The sequence below is a fragment of the Panthera onca genome, chromosome C1, assembly GCF_046562875.1.
Source record: "Panthera onca isolate mPanOnc1 chromosome C1, mPanOnc1 haplotype 2, whole genome shotgun sequence".
Taxonomy (NCBI): domain Eukaryota; kingdom Metazoa; phylum Chordata; class Mammalia; order Carnivora; family Felidae; genus Panthera; species Panthera onca.
The window spans coordinates 79,727,295-79,748,017 of NC_138346.1; the positions used below are offsets into that span (position 1 = coordinate 79,727,295).

Here is a 20,723-nt window from a genome sequence, read left to right on the forward strand (position 1 = left end):
TAAATTTTGGAAAAACATACTTGGCCTGGTGGTTTCATATTTTCTTTCGCATCCTTTGTTTGTGCCAAAAAAGAATCTCTTTTTCCACTTGATTTTCTTTCCATGCCACTTATCTTCATATTTAACTGTGAATTCTCTGTCTGTTTTATTAAAAATAAAACAATTAAAAAAATTTTTAACGCTTTTGAGAGTGAGTGTGCACGTGCCAAGTGGGGAAGGGGCAGAGAGAGAGGGAGACACAGAATATGAAGCAGGCTTCAGGCTCTGAGCTGTCAGCACAGAGCCCAACACAGGACTCAAACCCACAAACCATGAGATCGTGACTTGAGCTGAAGTCAGAAGCTCAACTGAGCCATCCAAGCGCCCCAAAATTAAAACTGCTAAAAAGTACAAATGCTCTACTTCTCCTTTTCATGCTTTGAAAATTCTAGTGTAATAAATGCTCATTTCAAATATTAAAATTCTTTCTCATTATTCAAACTTATTAAAGTCATGTCAAAGAAAAGAGCCATTGTATAATTCAACATCAAACAGATTTGACATTTCTAACCTACACAGCTCTTGTGCACCATTTTTAGAAATTTTATAAAATCTGAATGCTTTGAGAATTTTACAAATTCTAAGAATAAGATACATCATATAAACACTTAAAATGAATCAAATTACTGGACTCAAAGACCCTTCCAATTACTGAAAATATTTCTAAGAAGAAAAATCACAGCCATGAAACTTTAAACATCATACAACCAATTAGGTATACATGATTGGCCAAGAACTAACACTAGAGTACTCAGTTGGCCATTAACTTTTCTCTTACGGGTTCTAAACAAAGAACAGCTAGACTCCATCTGTTGTTGCTGAATAGAAACAAAGTTGTCTAAGAATGTGGTACCTTGTGGACATGCAGTACCCATGTCTTTACTCCTTGATCCTCAGACAGTAATTGTTACTGGCCAAAGTACCCTGGTTTCAAGTGGGTGTGTGACAACAAATATGTGTTTTTCTGACAGAAGGAATGAGGGATTTGATGGAAAGAACTGAGAAAAATGAAGGGTAGCTCTTGCTTAGACATGGACCAATAATTATTATTTTGGTTTATCTGAAGTAACACTTAACCATGTATTATAATAATTACAACATTTGCAAAGGAATATATATGAAATGCCATAGTTCAAAAAAGATAATTAATGAACAAAAACCAGACTATTTACATGAGAATCTATGGTGAAATTTAATGCCCTTAAATCATAAAAGTATTTCAGGTCAATGGGCAACAAAAGCTAAAATAAATGAAATTCCATCGAATGGAAAAACTTTTGCACAATGAAGGAAAGCATCAGCAAAATGAAAAGGCAACCTACTGTATGGAAGAAGATATTTGCAAATCATACTTCTGATAAGGGGTTAGTAAACAACTTAATATTTCTAAAAATCCCAAATAAAAAATGGGTAGAGGACTTGAATAGGTATTTTTCCAAAGATATACAGATAGCCAACAGGCACATGAGAAAATGCTCAACATCACTAATTATCAAGGAAATGCAAACAAAACATGAGATATCACCTCACACCAGTAAAAGTGACTATTAATGGAAAAGACAAAAAATAACACGTGTTAGCAAAAGTGTGGACAAAGGCGAACACTTGCACTATTGGTGGAATGTAAACTAGTACAGCCACTATAAAACACAGTATGGAGGTTCCTCAAGAAATTAAAAATACAACTACCATACAATCCAGCAATTTTACTTCTGGGTATTTGTCCAAAGAAAACAAAAACACCAATTTGAAGAGATGTGCACCCTCAACTTCACTGCAGCATTATTTACAATAACCAAGATACGGAAATAACCTAAGTGATCAATGAAAAATAAATGGATAAACGGATAAAGAAGATATATACAAAAAAAAAAAAAAAAAGATATATACACATGATGAAATATCACTCAAACATAAAAAGGAGTGAAATCTTGCCCTTTGTGACAACATGGATTAACCTAGAGAATATTATGCTAAGTAAAATCTCAGACAAAGCCAAATACTGTATGATTTCACTAATAGGTACAATCAAAAATATAACATGAACAAACAACACAGAAAAACTCAAAGACAGGAAACAAACTGCTGGACACCAGAGCAGGGATCAGGTGGGAGCAAATGAAACAGGCAAAGGGGATTAAGAGGTACAAACTTCCCGTTATAAAATACACGAATCAGAGCAATTGGGTGGCTCAGTTGGTTAGGCATCTGACTCTTGATTTCGGCTCAGGTCAGGATCTCAAAGTTCATGAGATCAAACCCCACGTCAGGCTCTCCACTGACAGTGTGGAGCCTGCTTGGGATTTTCTCTCTCCCTCTACTCCCCCCCGCCCACACTCTTTCTCAAAATAAACATATAAAAATAAATAAATAAATCATAGGGATGTGATGTACGGCACAGGGAATAGTTAATAATACTGTCATAACTTTGCAGGACAGATGATAACTAGACTTATCATGAAGATTGTTTCATGATGCACAAAAATATCAAATCACCAAGACGTAAACCTGAAACACAATATTGTATGTCAGTTACACTCAGATTAAAAAAAAAAAAAGTATTCAAGCCAGACAACTGAGGTTATACAAAAATCCTGTATTATGATGTTCTTATGTTCAAGTTTTACTTAAGTCAGTAACATATTTTAGGTTTTTGTCTTTAAAAAAAAAATTTTTTTTAATGTTTAATTTTGGCAGAGAGAGAGAGAGCGAGAGAGCGCGAGGGAGCATGAGTGGGGGAGGGGCAGAGAGAGAAGGAGACACAGAATCTGAAACAGGCTCCAGGCTCCGAACTGTCAGCACAGAGCTCAACTCGGGGCTTGAACTCACAAACCGCGAGATCATGATGGGAGCCAAAGCTGGACGCTCAACTGACTGAGCCACCCAGGTATCCCTAGGTTTTTGTCTTTTAAAAAATTACACGAAAATGGAATAAATGAACAACACTGAGAAATAAAAAAAATCCCAACTTACTCCATCTGAGTATGGGCCACTGGATTCCTCCATAAATTCAACATTTTCCAAACCAGGCAAGAGAAGCAGAAATTTCTGTTTGGCTTGTCTTAATATTGGTCTTTAAAAAAGTACATAAACATATATACCTTGAGTCAAGTAATACTGGTGAATACCAACGACATGTTAATAAGGACACTTTAATTACAATTTTAAAGTGACAAAATACATCGAGTTTAAAGACTTTCTCTATATACACACACAACTAGGAGAAATGTAGACAGTACATTTAGTTTCTTTGCTACATTCTTCAGTTCCCAAATTCTCTTATTTAAAAAGTTTCCAAATTTGTATCATACAAAATTTTCAAGCAGGAGTAGACTTTTACATTAAATACCCATGTACACATCACCCAGATGTAATAACCGTCAATTTCTTGTCCTTTGTATTTCTTTTATCAAGGAAAGTTTTAAATTGCAATTTTTATGTTCCTAAAACCAAGGTTACTCGAAGGACCAAAGTAAACCAAATAAAGTTTAGTAATTACCACATCCTCAAAATAACATTTCAATTGAGGAATCCTCTGCAATGATTCCTCTAAGAAAAATTCATTTTAAAACAAATATCAATTTACATATCACAGTAACTGTATGAAATAGGTTATTAGCATACTTTAACTCTTCAGGATAAGTCAACATCGTCACTTTAGCAAATGTGGCATTCCAGAACTGAGCGCTCTGTTTTCGAATCTGTTTATTCTTGTGCAAAAATATTATGCATAATAATGGAGAGATCTGTTCAAGAAGTTCGCTGTCATAAGTTCCAGTGTAGCTGAAGTGCAGACAAGAAATTATCTCTCCTAATAGCTTTTCTAACTAGGAAAAAGGAAAATTTTGTTAGGATAACATTTGGAAATGTGCTTTTAAAACAGTAAAGATAAAAGCACAAAGAATTATAAATTAAGCAACTCACAACATGCTACCACTTCTTCAATTTTTACAATTCAAATGGTTTTTAAAGCACCTATTTCCTTAAATACAGGTTTATTATATAAACTGACAAACTGTCAGGTGAAATTAATTATTGATATAAGATTTGATGTCAAGCTTATTTTCCATTAACAGAAAAAATTGTTTTCTCATGAACAGAGATTAACAGCTGGCTACACAAGTTTTACCTATAAATACTCTCCTATATAAAGGGATAAGAGTTAATAAGGTCTATGAATTTAAAGCAATGTTATTCTTCTTTAAAAACTATCTTGTGAATGTGTCCATGTCATGTTATTAAATGCCTATTAAAACTGAAAATATATAAACCTTTTAAAAATCAGAAGTATATGTAAGGAAGACAACTATCTGAACTCTAACATTTTTTCTTCATGAAGCTATGTTTTATAGACAATTGTCTATTTTTACCTTGTTGCTCATACAACTATACACTTTAGGAACTTCATCAAGCCTGGGAAGAAAAACACAAAAGTACCACTTACATTTCAGAAAGTTAAGCCTAAAAATACATAATGCAGCCATAAAAATGAGACATGTGTAGTGATTTTAAAAGGTGCCCCAAATCTTCATCTAAAAAATGTCAAATTACCAAACATTAAGCATGAAACAAACCTATCTTTAAAAAAGTAGTCCAAGAAAAACATCTGGAATAGACCTCAAACTACTAATACTAGTTTGTTATTGTACCTTTTTTAAAAAGCATAAATTATTTTTGATGAAACTTAAAGACTGAAAGACATACAAAAAGTTGATGTATTTAGGGTTCTACTTTGTACTTTGTAAAATTTGTTCCTGAAACTTTCTCTATGAATATAACTTTAAAAAGATGGACAATTATGATTGAACCACATAAGCTTGACAGAAAAGACATCAATGAATCCTTTCAAGCTGCTTTTTAAAAAGTATGCTATTTGGGGTATTTTCATGGTTTTTTAAAGCAATGGTTGCTTCAATTCAAATGTAAAGGATAACGTAAATTAAAATAAATTTTTACAGGATAATTCACAAATTTAAATGTGTATACCATTTGGACCAACAATTTAACTTCTAGGGCCTTGTTCTGCAGACGTAGTAGGAAATGAGGACACTGATGTGTGTACAAATATGTTCAACTATAATATTGTTATGAGTGAACAGGCTGGAAAAACACGTATGTCCACTAATAAAAAATTGGGTACAAAGTTTCATGGAACGCTATGGAGACATTAAAGACAATGAGATTCTTATATGTATGGTGCAAAATACATACAATATTTTAAGTGCACGCCATATACTTAATGGCAAAGTAGCATGTCAAATATGCTACATGTAAGTCATACACTTAACAGGTGTATTTATTTGTATTAAGAAATCTAAAAGGAGATGTACTAAATTGAAAAGGGGGGTTGAGGGGTGCCTAGGTGGCTAAGTTAAGTCTCTGACTAGCGCAGGTCATGATCTCGTGGTTCATGAGTTCCAGCCCCACATCAGGCTCTGAGCATCAGCTCTGAGCCTGAGCCTGCTTCAGATTCTGTGTCTCCCTCTGTCCCTGCACCACGCACACTCTCTAAACATTAAAAAAATTTGTTTTTGAAAAGGAGGGTTGAACTACCATACAAAATTAAAAACTCACAATTTCTACCTCGTTTTATGTATGATTTGAACTATCTTTTTAACAAAAGCAGAGTATATTGTCCTCTTCACTAAATTGTAGATTACCATTTGTAACCACACGCTGCTAGGAAAATGACCAAAGTTTGCTACCTATATCCAAGACGCTTAATTTAAAGCTATTAAGTCAAAAAATACTTACTTTGAGTTTTCATAAAATAATGCCAGAGGTCTTGATAAAGTTGCAAATATTTTTCGGATCATAGAAGGCAAAGAAATACGTCCAAGTACTTTGGAAAGAATACTGGTGACTGAGTTGCCAACAGTGAGGAGAGTATCAGAATGTACTTCCTTGAAGCTCAGAGTATGGAAAGAGTAGATCACTTTCACAGTAAGTTTAAATAAAGAAGCCAATTTCCCTAAAGGTTCTTTCTTCTTTTTGGACCAATCTGAAGGTCTCTGTGGTGCTAAGATAAAATTGAATTTATTAAAAAGTCAAGTACTTTGAAAAGTGTCATTGTACATCTTTACAATTTATCTCATTTCAATGACAGATACTGTACATCTCATATACGTGTTTCTGTAGAATGATACTCAAAATTTTAAAATGATATGCCATTATTGGATATACACCATTACAACCGTATCTTTAAATCAGAAGCAGAGACAAAGGAAAACTATTTGGCAGATCTAGAAGAATTCCAGAAAAGTGGGTGTCTTTTCTCTAAAGAATTATAAAACGCATTTCAAGTTTTTATATTCTCTGAATTTCAACTAATTCGTAAGTACTAAATTATGTAAGTTCCAAAACTAAATTTTAAAATTCAATTTTTAAAACAAAATTTCCCTTAGAAATTATTGCTTCCTGTATAATAAACTGAACCCTACAAATAACATTAATCAAATCACAGATCCAAATCCTCAGCAAGAATACAGGAAAAGCTTAAATTTAAAGAAAAAGATGTATCTTAAAAGCACTGTCCGACACTCCTGTTTACTATTCTTAGATTCTGCCTCTCTTCAGATACCTACCTACAGGGATGAATCCACTTTGTCAAAAAAACAAAACAAAAAACATAGTCCGAAATTACCCGTTTCCCTCAAAGAATCCAGTCTCTAAAAGTAGAATAGCTCAGATTTAAGAGAAAACTCTCCTTCTTCCCTAGAATCTGTTTCCCAGATGAATATAAATTAGAATCGTCCCCCAGAAATTCCAGGCCAGGATGTTAAGGCTGACTAGACAGCCCATGAGTCAGGCGACACCTATCCCAAACCTCTACTCAAGAGGATCAAAAAGCAGTGACATCTTAGTCACAATGACTAGACCTTGGTTTCTAAATGCCATCTTCAGCAAAAGGAACCATGTTTCTTGGAAATATGTCTGGTTCCAGGCTTAAGGAGGGAGAAGTAGTACAGAATGAGCCTGATTATCTTATGCCAAAGTTCTCAAAAAATAATGGAAACACATGAAATGGTCAAAGAGGCCAACATGAGCATAAATATTAATAGCAATGAATTATAAACCAATGAATAACAGAAACTCACAGTGGTAAAAATAAAATGGGACAAAGGAAGTTCTATCTTACATTAGGATGTCATTTGCACCTGGAAGTGACTGGTGCCTAACAGTGCTCAGTAACGGCAGAATGATTTATTAGAATGAGATAAATAATAGGGACAGCTTTTAGAATTAAAGACAAAGGAGCTAAGTATCTTGACACAATTTAACATAATCAAATGAAACAATGAACTATTCTTCTGGTAACATTAGTGTTTCAGGCAAAAAGCATTAGTGGATGATAAAATCATGAGTGAAAACTGGCTGAGAAAAAAAGTATATAGTCTCAAATAACCTGCCACAAAACATTAATTTATTAATCATAGGTACTCTACAGTAGTTTACAGTGGAAAACTTGGCAGATATTGTCTTAACCAACTAGCAAATGTTAACATTACCAGTAATGCGACAAATAACAACATTTTAATAACAAACATCAAATTTTCCTGCCCAGATAATCCCTTGTATAAGATGGCAAGTAAAATCACTCTTACTACACAATCTCTAAATAGGATAATACTGATTTTTCAGTGTTATACAAAGGAATAAAGGTAGGTGGGTGCGTATGTGACAGAGAGAGAGAGAGACTGTGAGCATGGGCATGTAAGAGCATTTAAGCTCCTAGCATACCAAAGTTATATAGCAAAGTAGGACATGGTTATACATCAAAAGTCAGCAAAATGAGGTCAGAAAAAATATTAGGATTCGCCTTGACAACAGTTTAGACAGTCGTGTTTATCAAATACTGGGTGAACAAAATAAAAACAAAAATACTTACATTTAACTTTTGGCTGATATTTAATATTATATGGTGAGAAGTCAATGCAATCAACCATTACAGTAATAATATGAATGATCCTATCTAAGAGCAACAAATTCTGGGGAAGAAAAATTAAATATTATATTAGAAACTTCCAACTACTGGCATAGATTCCAAATATAGCAAGCATCAACAAAAAATATAAGACATTCATTCCCACGTATAACCTATAAGGTACATGAAATACAGTTATGAATACTTGCTCATTAACTTCTGTGTGCCAAGTACCATAATTTTTGTTTCTCAACATTTAGGGAAAATAAATCATTTTTAAGATGCCCAGTAGACTCAGCATATAAACCAATAAATTGAGTCTGATGAACAAGGTTCCCTTTCTTTTTTTAACTTATAAGTTCATTTATTTTTTTTAGTAATCTCTACACCCAACACGAGGCTCAAATTCATGACCCCAAGATCAAAAGTCACAGGAAGAGTTAACACCTATTCTCTTGAAGCAGTTCCAAAAAATAGAAAAGGAAGGAAAACTTCCAATGCATTCTATGAAGCCAGCATTACCTTGATTCCAAAACCAGACAAAGACCCCACTAAAAAGAACTACAGACCAATTCCCTGATGAACATGGATGTAAAAATGCTCAACAAGACATTAGCCAACGATATCCAACAATACATTAAAAAAAATTATTCACCAAGACCAAGTGGGATTTTTACCTGGGGTGCAGGGCCGGTTCAATATCCACAAACAATCGATGTGATTCATCACATTAATAAAAGAAAGGACAAGAACCACATGATCCTCTCAACAGATGCAGAGAAAGCCTGTCACAAAATACAGCATCCTTTCTCTCATCCCTCATGAAAGTAGGGATAGAAGGATCATACCTCAAGATCATAAAAGCCAAATATGAATGACCCAATGTTAATATCATCCTCAACGGGGAAAAAACCGAGAGCTTTCTTTCCCGTTAAGGTCAGGAACAAGACAGAGATGTCCACTCTCGCCACTATTATTCAACATAGTATTGGAAGTCTTAGCCTCAGCAATCAGATAACACAAAGAAATAAAAGGCATCCAAATCGCCCAGGAGGTCAAACTTTCACTCTTCGCAGATGACATGATACTCTATATGGAAAACCCAAAAGATTCCACCAAAAAACTGCTAGAACTAATCCCCGAATTCAGTAAAGTTGCAGGATATAAAATCAATGCATGGAAATTGGTTGCATTCCTATACACCAACAATGAAGCAAAAGAAAGAGAAATCAAGGAATTGATCCCATTTACAATTGCACCAAGAACCATAAAATACCTAGGAATAAATCTAACCAACAAGGTGAAAAATCTATACACTGAAAACTGTAGAAAGCTTATGAAAGAAATTGAAGACGACACATAAAAAAATAGAAAAAGATACCATGCTCCTGGATGGGAAGAACAAATATGGTTAAAATGTCAATACTACCCAAAGCAATCTACATATTCAATGCAATCCCTATCAAAATAACACCAGCATTCTTCACAGATCTAGAACAAACAATCCTAAAATTTGTATGGAACCAGAAAGACCCTGAATAGCCAAAGCAATCTTGAAAAAGAAAACCAAAGCAAGAGGCATCATAATCTCAGACTTCAAGATGTATTACAAGGCTGTAATCATCAAGACAGTATGGCACTGGCACAAAAACAGACACTCAGATCAATGGAACAGAATAGAGAACCCAGAAATGGACCCACAAATGTATGGCCAACTAATCTTTGACAAAGCAGGAAAGAATATCCAATGGAATAAAGATAGTCTCTTCGGCAAGTGGTGCTGGGAAAAATAGACAGCAACATGCAGAAAACCAAACTTGGACCACTTTCTTACACCATACACAAAAATAAACTCAAAATGGATGAAAGACTTAAAGATGAAAGACAGGAAGCCATCAAAATCCTCGAGGAGAAGAAAGCAGGCAAAAACCTCTTTGATCTTGGCCACAGCAACTTTACTCAACACGCCTCCAGAGGCAAGGGAACCAAAAGCAAAAATGAACTATTGGGACCTATCAAAATAAAAAGCTTCTGCACAGTGAAGGAAACACTCAGCAAATCTAAAAGGCAATGACAGGATGGGAGAAAATATTTGCAAATGACAGATAAAGGGTTAGTATCCAAAATCTATAAAGAATTTATCAAACTCAACACCCAAGAAACAAATAATCCAGTGAAGCAATGGGCAAAAGACATGAATAAACACTTCTTCAAAGAAGACATCTGTCCAGATGGCCAACAGACACATGAAAAAATGCTCAACATTACTCGTCATCAGGGAAATACAAATCAAGACCACAGTGAGATACTGCACCTCACACCTGTCAGAATGGCTAACAACTCAGGCAACAACAGATGTTGGCGAGGATGTGGAGACAGAGGATCTCTTTTGCACTGCTGGTGGGAATGAAAACTGGTGCAGCCACTCTGGAAAACAGTGTGGAGGTTCCTCAAAAAATTAAAAATAGAACTACCCTACAACCCAGCAATTGCACTACTAGGTATTTATCCAAGGGATACAAGTATGCTGTTTCAAAGGGGCACGTGCACCCCAATGTATTATAGCAGCACTATCAACAAGAGCCCAGAGTATGAGTCCACATGTCTGTCAATGGATGAATGGATACAGATGTGGTATATATATAAACAATGGAGTATTACTCGACAATCAAAAAGAATGAAATCTTGCCATTTGCAACTATATGGATGGAAGTAGAGGGTATTATGTTAAGCGAAATTAGAGAAAGACAAATATCATATGACTTCACTCATATGAGGACTTTAAGACACAAAACAGATGAACACAAGGGACGGGAAGCAAAAATAATATAAAAACAGGGAGACAAAACATAAGAGACTCTTAAATATGGATAACAAACAGAGGGTTACTGGAGGGGTTGATAGAGGGGAGATGGGCTAAATGGGTAAGGAGCATTAAGTGATCTACTCCTGAAATTACTGTTGCACTACATGCTGACTAACTTGGACGTAAAATAAAAAATAATAAATAAATAAATATCACATACTCTTCCAACAAAGTCCACTAGGTGCCCCATAAGAACAAGGTTCTTTTTTCTTGTTTTTAATGTTTGTTTATTTTTGAGAGAGAGAGAGAGAGCACAAGTGGCGGTGGGGCAGAGAAAGAATCTGAAGCAGGCTCCAGTCTCCAAGCTATCAGCACAGAGCCTGATGCAGGGCTCGAACTCACAAACTGTGAGATCATGACCTGAGCCGAAGTCAGATGCTTAACTGACTGAGCCACCCAGGGGCCCCAAGAACAAGGTTCTTAATTAGAGTCTTTATCAAATTCTTCATGAAAATTACATGTGTTCACCGGAACCCAGTGACAAAACAAAACAATGAAAAAGTTGCTAAGCTCCCTCATACCCTTTCCTCCTCCTCCTATAATCCAACTAAAACAAAAATAAAATTCATAGAAGCATCAGAGATTTTCTGGAAACATTTTTTTAAAGGCAGGGAGACTAAAAACAGAACCAAGAAAATCCCAGCACCATGAGTTCCAAAAAAAAAAAAAGCACCTCCAAAATAGCCTTCCTAGCAAAACTTTTTTTTTTAATGTTTATTTATTTTTGAGAGAGAGTGTGTGCACAAGCAGGGGAGGGGCAGACACAGGATCCAAAGCAGGCTCCAGGCTCTGAGCTGTCAGCACAGAACCCAATGCAGGGATCGAACTCACAAACTGTGTGATCATGACCGGAGCCAAAGTCAGATGCTCAACTGACTGAGCTCCCAGGCACCCTCCTAGCAAACCTAAGTAACAGAAGACACAGTGAGAGTTCTGAGAAAAAAGTTAAAACACTACTGAAATTAAAGATCTATAAAACAAATGCACTTTCTTCTCCCCTTATTCTCCATTACTATCCACTTTTCCACTTCACTGGGATAATTCACATGTCTGCCCCCAAAGACAATCTCCCCCAATGAGTATTAAGAGCCAGGAGGAGGAAAGCAGCAGTGCCCCAATGAACCAACAAAAATTACACAGAAAGTCCAGATGACAATCCGTATTTTCATATACAAAAGATGTTAAATCCCCAGGTGTTTCCTTCAGGCTCCAATGACCAAGTAAAAGATGCCTCTAACTTCAATTTGCTATCAAGGCTGGAAAAAGAGGGGCTCTCTCTAGGAAACACATTCCAGATACCAGTATTGCTCAGTATTAGCCTTAATCAATAACATGCACATTCACAAGGAGAACCAGTCCCATGGGAAAGGTGGGCTAAACATCAACAGTACTAACCCATGAGGAAAAATCTAATAACAAACAAAAGGAAATTAATATGCCAGAGGAAGAGGAAATATTATCGACTTAAAAATAGTAATCACAGGAATGCCTGCGTAGCTCAGTTGATTGAGCATCCAACTCTTGCTTTTGGCTCAGGTCACGATCCCAGGGTCATGGGATCAGGCCCCATATCAGGCTCCATGCTGACAGTGCAGAGCCTGCTGGGGATTCTCTCTCTGCCCCTCCCCCACTCTCTCTCAAAAAAAATAGAGAAAGTAATAATAACTAAAGAAAACACTAATTAAAAAAACAAAACCATTATCAAACACTTCAGCATTTAAACCACAAATTAAGTCACAAAGTAACCAAGCTCCTAGAAAGCAGTACCAAACAAAACACAAACAGGTGTAGAGAAAGAAAAAGAAGGGACACAAAAGATAAATTCAAAGGCCTAAAAACCACCTAAAACAGTACTGAAAAACAGAAGGGACAAAGAACACCATTAAAGCAAGGCAATTTTTCTGAGATGAAGGCACAGCTCTTTAGATTGAAAGGGTCTACTAAGCATCTAACTTCAGCTCAAGTCATGACCTCAGTTTAGGAGTTCAAGCCCCACACTGGGCTCTCTGCTATCAGCACAGAGCCTGTTTCCAAACCTCTGTCTCTGCCCCCCTCTGCCCCTCCCCGTGTGCACCCTCTCTCTCAAAAATATTTAAAAATGATAATGACACCACAAGAGACACCCTGCTGAAATGTCTAAATTCCAAAAACTAGAGATCATGTAACTTTACAGAACAAAGTTATTAAGGAAAAAAAAAAAGTATCAAAGTATGCATCTGCAACAATATAAGCTATAATAAATAATTTTAGTCAAAATTCTGTGATCTAAATTTTCTGGAACCTAAAAATTGTAACTAATCAATACTGATTAGTTATATGTACCAAACAAGGAGGTTATCAGTCATATGAGGGTGTGTGTGTGTATCTTATATATTAGTACCAGGTAACAGTCATCATTTTTATATATATACATATATATATATATATATATATATATATATATATATATATATATATATAAATCTGTTTTTTTCTTAAACAAAGGAAAATAATAGGATATAGGAAACTAGGTTGAGCAACAAAATATCCTCAAATTTTGTAAACTTACTTATTTTCCAAGTTTTATAGTACCCTGTATAATAATATAGTAAGTAAAACTTAGGTTTTTTAACAAAACCTGAAAGGTGGTAAGTATAAAAATTTGTAGGAGAGTGGTATCAATGTCTTTACTTGCTGGGGTAGAATGTTACGGATATGAACTCTTCAAATCTAAAAGATGAATAGAAGTTTTAACACTATATCTGAAAGAAGCTAAAGATTAAAACACATACTCCATTTCCTATTAAATTCAAGATTAAATCTACTTATTAAAAAGACTTCCATATTTATTTATATGCTGCAAAAGACACATAGGAGGAGCATCTGGGGTGCTGACAATGCTCTTTAACTGACCTTGGTGATGGCTACAGAAGTATTTCGTATAATAATTTGTCAAACTGTATTATTTCATGCAATTTTCTTTGTATTGTTGGGTAAGTTTTTTCATTTGTTATTTTTAAAAATGTTTATTTATTTTGAGAGAGGGGGAGCACGCAAGTGAGCACAGGAGGGGGAGGAGTGGGTGGTAGGGAGAATCCCAAGAAGGCTCCACATCCAGCACAGAACCTGAGGAGGGTCTGGGTCTCAGAAAATGTGAGATCATGACCTGAGGTGAAATCAAGAGTCAGACATTTAACCAACTGAGCCACCCAGGCACCCCACGGCAAGTTTCTTTTTTTAAAAAAGATTACACAGGGCACCTGGGTGGCTGAGTCAGTTAAGCATCTGACTTTGGCTCAGGTCATGATCTCACAGTTCTTGAGTTCAAGTCCCACTTCAGGTGAGCTTGTGCCCCACTTCTGCTTCTCTCTGTCTCTCACTCACTTGTGCCCTCTGTCTTTCTCAAAATAATAAAAAATAAAATAAAAAAAGATTACACAAATTCTCAAAAAGGCATGAGCATATTCATATCAGTTAACATCAAGTCGGTAAAATTCAAAAAGGTAGAGAGGAACTAATTACCATGAAGACAAAGTCACGAACCTATAAGCATGATGATGTAGCATCAAAATATGTAATAAACATGTTCAAATATATCAACTTCACAATCAGGGAGATACTTTACCAAGGTTCTTAGAAACAGGTGGTAGGGGGCACCTGGGGGTTAAGCGTCTGACTTCAGCTCAGGTCATGATCTCACACTTCGTGGGTTCAAGTCCCGTGTCAGGCTCCAGGCTGACAGATCAGAGCCTGGAGACGACTTCAGATGCATGTCTCCCTCTCTCTCTGCCCCTCCCCCACCCCCCTCAAAAATAAATAAATAAACATTAAAAAAAAGATAACAGGTGGTAGGGGGAAGATGACAGAGTAGAAGGAGCCTAAATTCACCCTATCTCCAAAATACACCTAGGTAACACTGACATCAGTGCAAATCACCCAGAAAACAACACAAAGACTGGCAAAACATACTCTCCATGGCTAAATGTAGAGAAGGGGCCATATGGAAAACAGTAGGAAGGGTGGAGATGCCTTTGGGAACCAAGCTGACTCACAAAATGGTCCCCAGTAAGGAAGGTGACAGCAGGCATAGAGAAGGGTGAGAAGCAGACCCCATGCCAGGCACCAGGGAGATGAATCCCCATTAACATATGGCTTTGAAAAACAGAAGGGCTACTTTGGGAGTTCTTACAATCAGTGGGGCTCAACACTTGGAACTTCAAAAATCAGCTGGTTGGGCCGGGACTGCCAGGAGAAACTTGAGTCCCCACCCATAAACAGCATAACAAACAAACTTACTGAGATACAGCATAGACGCAGCAGTTTGAGAAACACCTGGAGCATAAGGGAAAGACATTTATGACTAAACTTCAAACAAGTGCTGGAGGAGCAGGGGTCCTTTGGAGACTTCTGTAAGAACAAAAGAGCTGCCAGGTCCAACTTCTCTCCCAATGCCCGGGCTAGACACATGGACATACACAGGAGCTAGCGCAGCATGAACATTCTCCAATTAGCATGCTAAAGTCTTGCCCTGCACCTGTGTTTTTCTGTGGACTTGCCCCTCCAGCCCGCCCATGGTATGGCAATGGGCAAACAGTCCCAACAGGAATCACGAGGACTCCAAAGTGACTCCTACCCCAGGAGAGGGGAACATAACCACATACACCATTCTAACTGTGGCTCCAGCAGTGGACTCGGGGCAGACATCAGGACTGCCTGCAGGCCCCACCTACCAATGAAAGCTTCTCAGGGAACATAGGGAAAGTAACACGGAGTTCCTTGCTATTGGCAAACACCTGGTCTGACTCAACTCAAGCCCAAGACGGCACCAAACTGACCTACTAACAACATAGGGACAAACCTAGCCAACAGTGAGAACCACTGCAGACAACTGGACTGAAGACAAAAACGACTCAGACACAACAGCAGGGCACATACAATACATGTATGAGACACCCTCAAGAACGAGTTTCTGGTGAATAGGGGACACTGAAATACAGGGCATTGCAGGACCTCTCTTTATAAGGCCACCACCTGCAAGAGCAAGAGATGCAGCTGACCTCCCTAACACATAGAAACAGAGTTACATAAAATGAGGAGACAGAGGAACATGCACCAAATGAAAGAAAAGAACAAATCATAACAAAAGACTAATAGACGAAATGGAAATAAATAATACGCTTGATAGAGAATTTAAAGCAATAGTCATAAAGATGCCTACTGGACTTGGAAAAAGATTGGAGAATCTCAGTGAGACCCTGAATAAAGAGATAGAAAACATTAAGGAAATTCAGTGATACCATCAAGCATAATAATATCCACATTACAGAGATCTCAGAAGAAGAGACAGAAAAGGGGGCAGAAAATTTGAAGAAATAACTGAAAACTTCCCAAACCTGAGAAAGTCAACAAATCCAATTCAGGAGGCACAGGAGAATCCCCAACAAAATCAACCCTAGAAGGTCCACACCAAGATACACAGTAATAAAACTGGCAAAAAGCAGTGATAAAAAGAGAATTTTAACAGCAAGAGAGAAGAAACAGTTATATACAAGTGAAAACCCTTAAGCCTATAAGCAGATTTTTTCAGCAGAAACCTTGCAGACCACAAGAGGGGGACATTAAATATTCAAAGAATATGAAAGAAAAAGAAAAGAAAGAAAGAAAGAAACAAACAAACAAACACCAGCAGCCAAGTATGCTCTATCCAGCAAGGATATCATTCAGAATAGAAGATGAGATAAAGAATTTCCCAAACAAAACCTGAAGGAATTCATGACCAAAAAACTAGCCCTATAAGAAATGTTAAAGGGGACTCTTTGAGTGGAATGGACCTTAAGTAGAAGAAAACCAGGAAGCACAAAAAGCAGTAAAATAAAGTATATCTATAAATATCAGTAAGGGGATTCACAAAACAAAAGAATGTAAAGAATGACACCATATACCTAAAAGACAGGGCAGGTAGAGACAGGAGTAAAGAATGAGTTCAAACTCAAGTAGTGATCAACTTAACATAGATTGCTATCTACATGCAAAATATGTTGCATACAAACCTAATAGTAACCACAAATCAAAAACCAGTAATAGATATGCAAAAAATAAAGAAAAAAAGGAATCCAAATAGATCACGAGAAAGAAAGCCAGGAAACTCTGAGAACAAGGTAGGAACAGAGAAGAACTACAAAAACAACAGGGAAACAAGAAACAAAATGACAATTAAGTGCAAACCTCTCAAAAATTACTTTGAATGTAAATGGAGTAAATGCTCCAATCAAAAGACAAACAGTGGGGCGCCTGGGTGGCTCAGTCGGTTAAGTGTCCGACTTCAGCTCAGGTCACGATCTCGCAGTCCATGAGTTCGAGCCCCGCGTCGGGCTCTGGGCTGATGGCTCAGAGCCTGGAGCCTGCTTCCAATTCTGTGTCTCCCCCTCTCTCTGACCCTCCCCCGTTCATGCTCTGTCTCTGTCTCAAAAGTAAACATTAAAAAAAAAAAAAAATTAAAAAAAAAAAGACAAACAGTAATGGAATGAATAAAAAAAATACAAGATCTATCTATATGTTGCCTACAAGAGACACATGTCAGACCTAAAGACACATGCAGATTGAAAGTGAAAGAATGCAAAAGAATCAATCAGGCAAATGAAAGTGGAAAAAGAGCTGAGGTAGAAACACTACTTCTACTGGACACAACAGATTAAAACAAAGACTGTAACAAAGATACTATATAATCATAAAGGATAATCATAATCCAACAAGAAGATTAAACAATTGTAAATACTTATGCACCCAACATGAGACCACCCAATATGTAAAACAGCTAATAACAAACATAAAATAATCCATAGTAATACAGTAATAGTAGAGAACTTAACACCCACTTACATCAATGGATAGATTATCCAAACAGAAAATCAAGAAGGAAATACTCTTGAACAGTACCATGGAACAGATGGATCTAATAGAAATATTCAGAATATTCCAATCTAAAACAGCATAACACACATTCTCTTCCAGTGAATGTGGAACCTTCTCCAGAATGAACCACGTTAGGCCACAAAACAACTCTCAACAAATTCAAAAATCAAACTCATACAACCCATCTTTTCCAACCACAACCTTATGAAATGAGAACTCAAGAAAACACAAATACAGAAAGGTTAAATAACATGGCACTGAACAATGAATGGATTAACCAACAAATCATGAAAACAAATGAAAATGATGGTTCAAAACCTGTGAGATGCAGCAATAGTGTTTCTAAGAGGGAAGTTTATAGCATTACAGGCCTACTACAGGATGCAAGAAAAAAATATCAAATAAACAATCTGATCTTACATCTACAGGAGCAGGAAAAAGAACAAACAGAACCCAAAATTGTAGAAGGAAGGAAACAAATGAATTAGAAACTAAAAAAAGCAATAGAACAGATCAATGAACCAGAGCTGCTTCTTTGAAAAATCCAACAAAACTGCTAAACCTTTAGCCAGACTTATCAACAAAAAAAGAGGACTCAAAACAATATCAGAAAGAGAAACAGAGCCAGAAAAGCATGAGACTCTAGACCTTAAGGTTGTGTGTTTGAGACTCACTTAGGGTGTAAAGATTAAAAATAAATCTTTGAAAAAAAAAAAAAAAAAAAAAGGAGGAATAATAACTGACACCACAGAAATAAAAAATATTATAGAAGAATATTATGAAAAGTATATGCCAACAAATTAAACATCCTAGAAAATATAGATAAATTCCTAGAAATGCATTAGGAAGAAATAGAAAATTTGAATAGACCAACTACCAGCAATGAAATTCAGTAATCAAAAAACTCCCAACAAACAGAAGTCCAGGATCAGATGGCTTCACAGGTTAATTCTACCAAACATTTCAAGAAAAGTTAATAACTGTTCTCAAAATATTCCAAAAAACAGAAGAGGAAGGAAAGCTTCTAATTCATTCTATGAGCGCTATTACCCAGATACTAAAACCAGATAAAGATACTACAAAAAAGAGAACTACAGTCCAGTATCTCTGATGAACAGAGGCAAAAATCCTCAACAGAATATTACTAAATGGAATTCAAAAATACATTAAAGAATAATTCACCATGATCAAGTGGGATTTATTCCTGAGATGCAGTGGCGGTTTAATATTCACAAATCAACATGATATATCACAAGAGGAAGGATAAGAACCACATGATCACTTCAATAGATGCAGGAAAAGCATCTGACAAGAACACCCATTCATGATAAAAACCCTCAACAAAGTAGGTTTAGAGAAAACATACCTCAACACAATAAAGGCCATATCTGAAGAACCCAGTGTACATCATACTCAATGGTGAAAACTGAGAGTTTTCCCCCTATTGTCAGGAATAAGACAAAGATATCCACTCCCACCACCTTCACTCAACATAGTACTGTAAGTCCTAGCTACAGCAATCAAAGAAGAAAAAGAAATAAAGGGCACCCGAACTGGTAAGGAAGAAGTAAAACTATCTGCAGATAACATAATAGTATACCTAGAAAAAAACCTTTAAAAAACACCACCAAAAAACTGCTAGAATTGATAAATGAATTCAGTAAGGTCGCAGGATACAAACTTAGTTTACAGAAATCCATTGCATTTCTATATACTAAAGAAACAGCACAAAGAGAAATTAAGGAAACAATCGCATTTACAATTGCACAAAAATAATAAAATACCTAGGAATAAACATCACCAAGGAGATGAAAGACCTGTAACCTAAAATATATAAAACAATGATGAAAGAAATTGACGATGACACAAATGGAATCATATTCCATGCACACAGACAGGGAAAAAAAATATTGTTAAAATGTCCATACTATCCAAAGCAACTGACAGATTTAATGCAATCCTTATAAAAATCCCAATGGGGTGCCCGGGTGGCTCAGTTGGTTGAGCTTCTGACTTTGGCTCAGGTCATGATCTCGCAGCTGAAGAGTATGAGCCCCACACTGGACTCTGTGCTGACAGCTCAGACCCTGGAGCCTGCTTCAGATGCTGTGTCTCCCTCTCTCTCTGCCCCTTCCATGCTCATGCTCTGTCTCTCTCTGTCTCAAAAATAAGTAAATATTTAAAAAAAAAATTAAATCCCTTTAAAAAAAAAATCCCAACAGCATTTTTCACAGAATAAATAATCCTAGAATTTGTATAGAAACACAAAGAGAACAATACTAAAGCTCTCACAATCCCCAATATCAAGATATACTACCAAAGCTATAGTAATCAAAACAGTACAGCACTGGCACAAAAACAGACACATAGATCAATTGAACAGGACAGAAAGCCCATGAAAAACTCATGACTATATAGTCAATCTTTGACAAAAGAGGCAAAAAAAACTATCCAATGAGAAAAAGATGCTCTCTTCAACAAACGATGTTGGGAAAACTAGACAGTTATATGCAAAGGAATAAAAGTAGACCACTTTCTTACACCAGACAAAAAAAGAAACCCAAAATGGATTAAGGGCCTAAATGTAACACATGAAATCATAAAAATCCTAGAAGAGAGCACACACAGTAATTATCTCTGACATTGGCCATAGCAACATTTTTCTAGGTATGTCTCCTTAGGCAAGGGAAAAAGAAGCAAAAATAAATGACTGAGTCTACATCACAATAAAAAGTTTTGCAAAGTAAACAATCAGTAAAACTAAAAGGCGACCTATGGAATGGGAGAAAATATTTGCAAATGACACATCTCATAAAAAGGGCAGTATCCAAGTAAAGAACTTCTACAACCCAACATAAAAAACAACAAATAATCCAGGGCGCCTGGGTGGCTCAGTCAATTGAGCATCCGACTTCGGATCAGGTCATGATCTCGAAGTTCATGAGTTCAAGCCCCACATCGGGCTCTGTGCTGATAGCTCGGTGCCTGGAGCCTGCTTCGGAT

General features: G+C 36.4%; 1 protein-coding gene across 6 annotated transcripts in view; it reads right to left on the reverse strand.

The window, feature by feature from the left end:
• The window catches only part of RIF1 (replication timing regulatory factor 1), a 74,446-nt gene that overhangs the window by 17,818 nt on the left and 35,905 nt on the right, over window positions 1–20,723 (reverse strand). For all 6 annotated transcript variants that reach the window (XR_013557298.2, XM_060626547.3, XM_060626548.3 and 3 more), the window contains 6 exons: window positions 7,928–8,027; window positions 5,794–6,058; window positions 4,410–4,452; window positions 3,664–3,866; window positions 3,013–3,112; window positions 21–140 (listed from right to left, as the gene is read on the reverse strand). Coding sequence is in view for 5 of the 6 variants with exons in the window: in XM_060626547.3 (XP_060482530.2) it covers window positions 21–140; window positions 3,013–3,112; window positions 3,664–3,866; window positions 4,410–4,452; window positions 5,794–6,058; window positions 7,928–8,027 (831 nt within the window). In the remaining variant the exon portion in view is untranslated. The remainder of the gene's footprint in view (window positions 1–20; window positions 141–3,012; window positions 3,113–3,663; window positions 3,867–4,409; window positions 4,453–5,793; window positions 6,059–7,927; window positions 8,028–20,723) is intronic.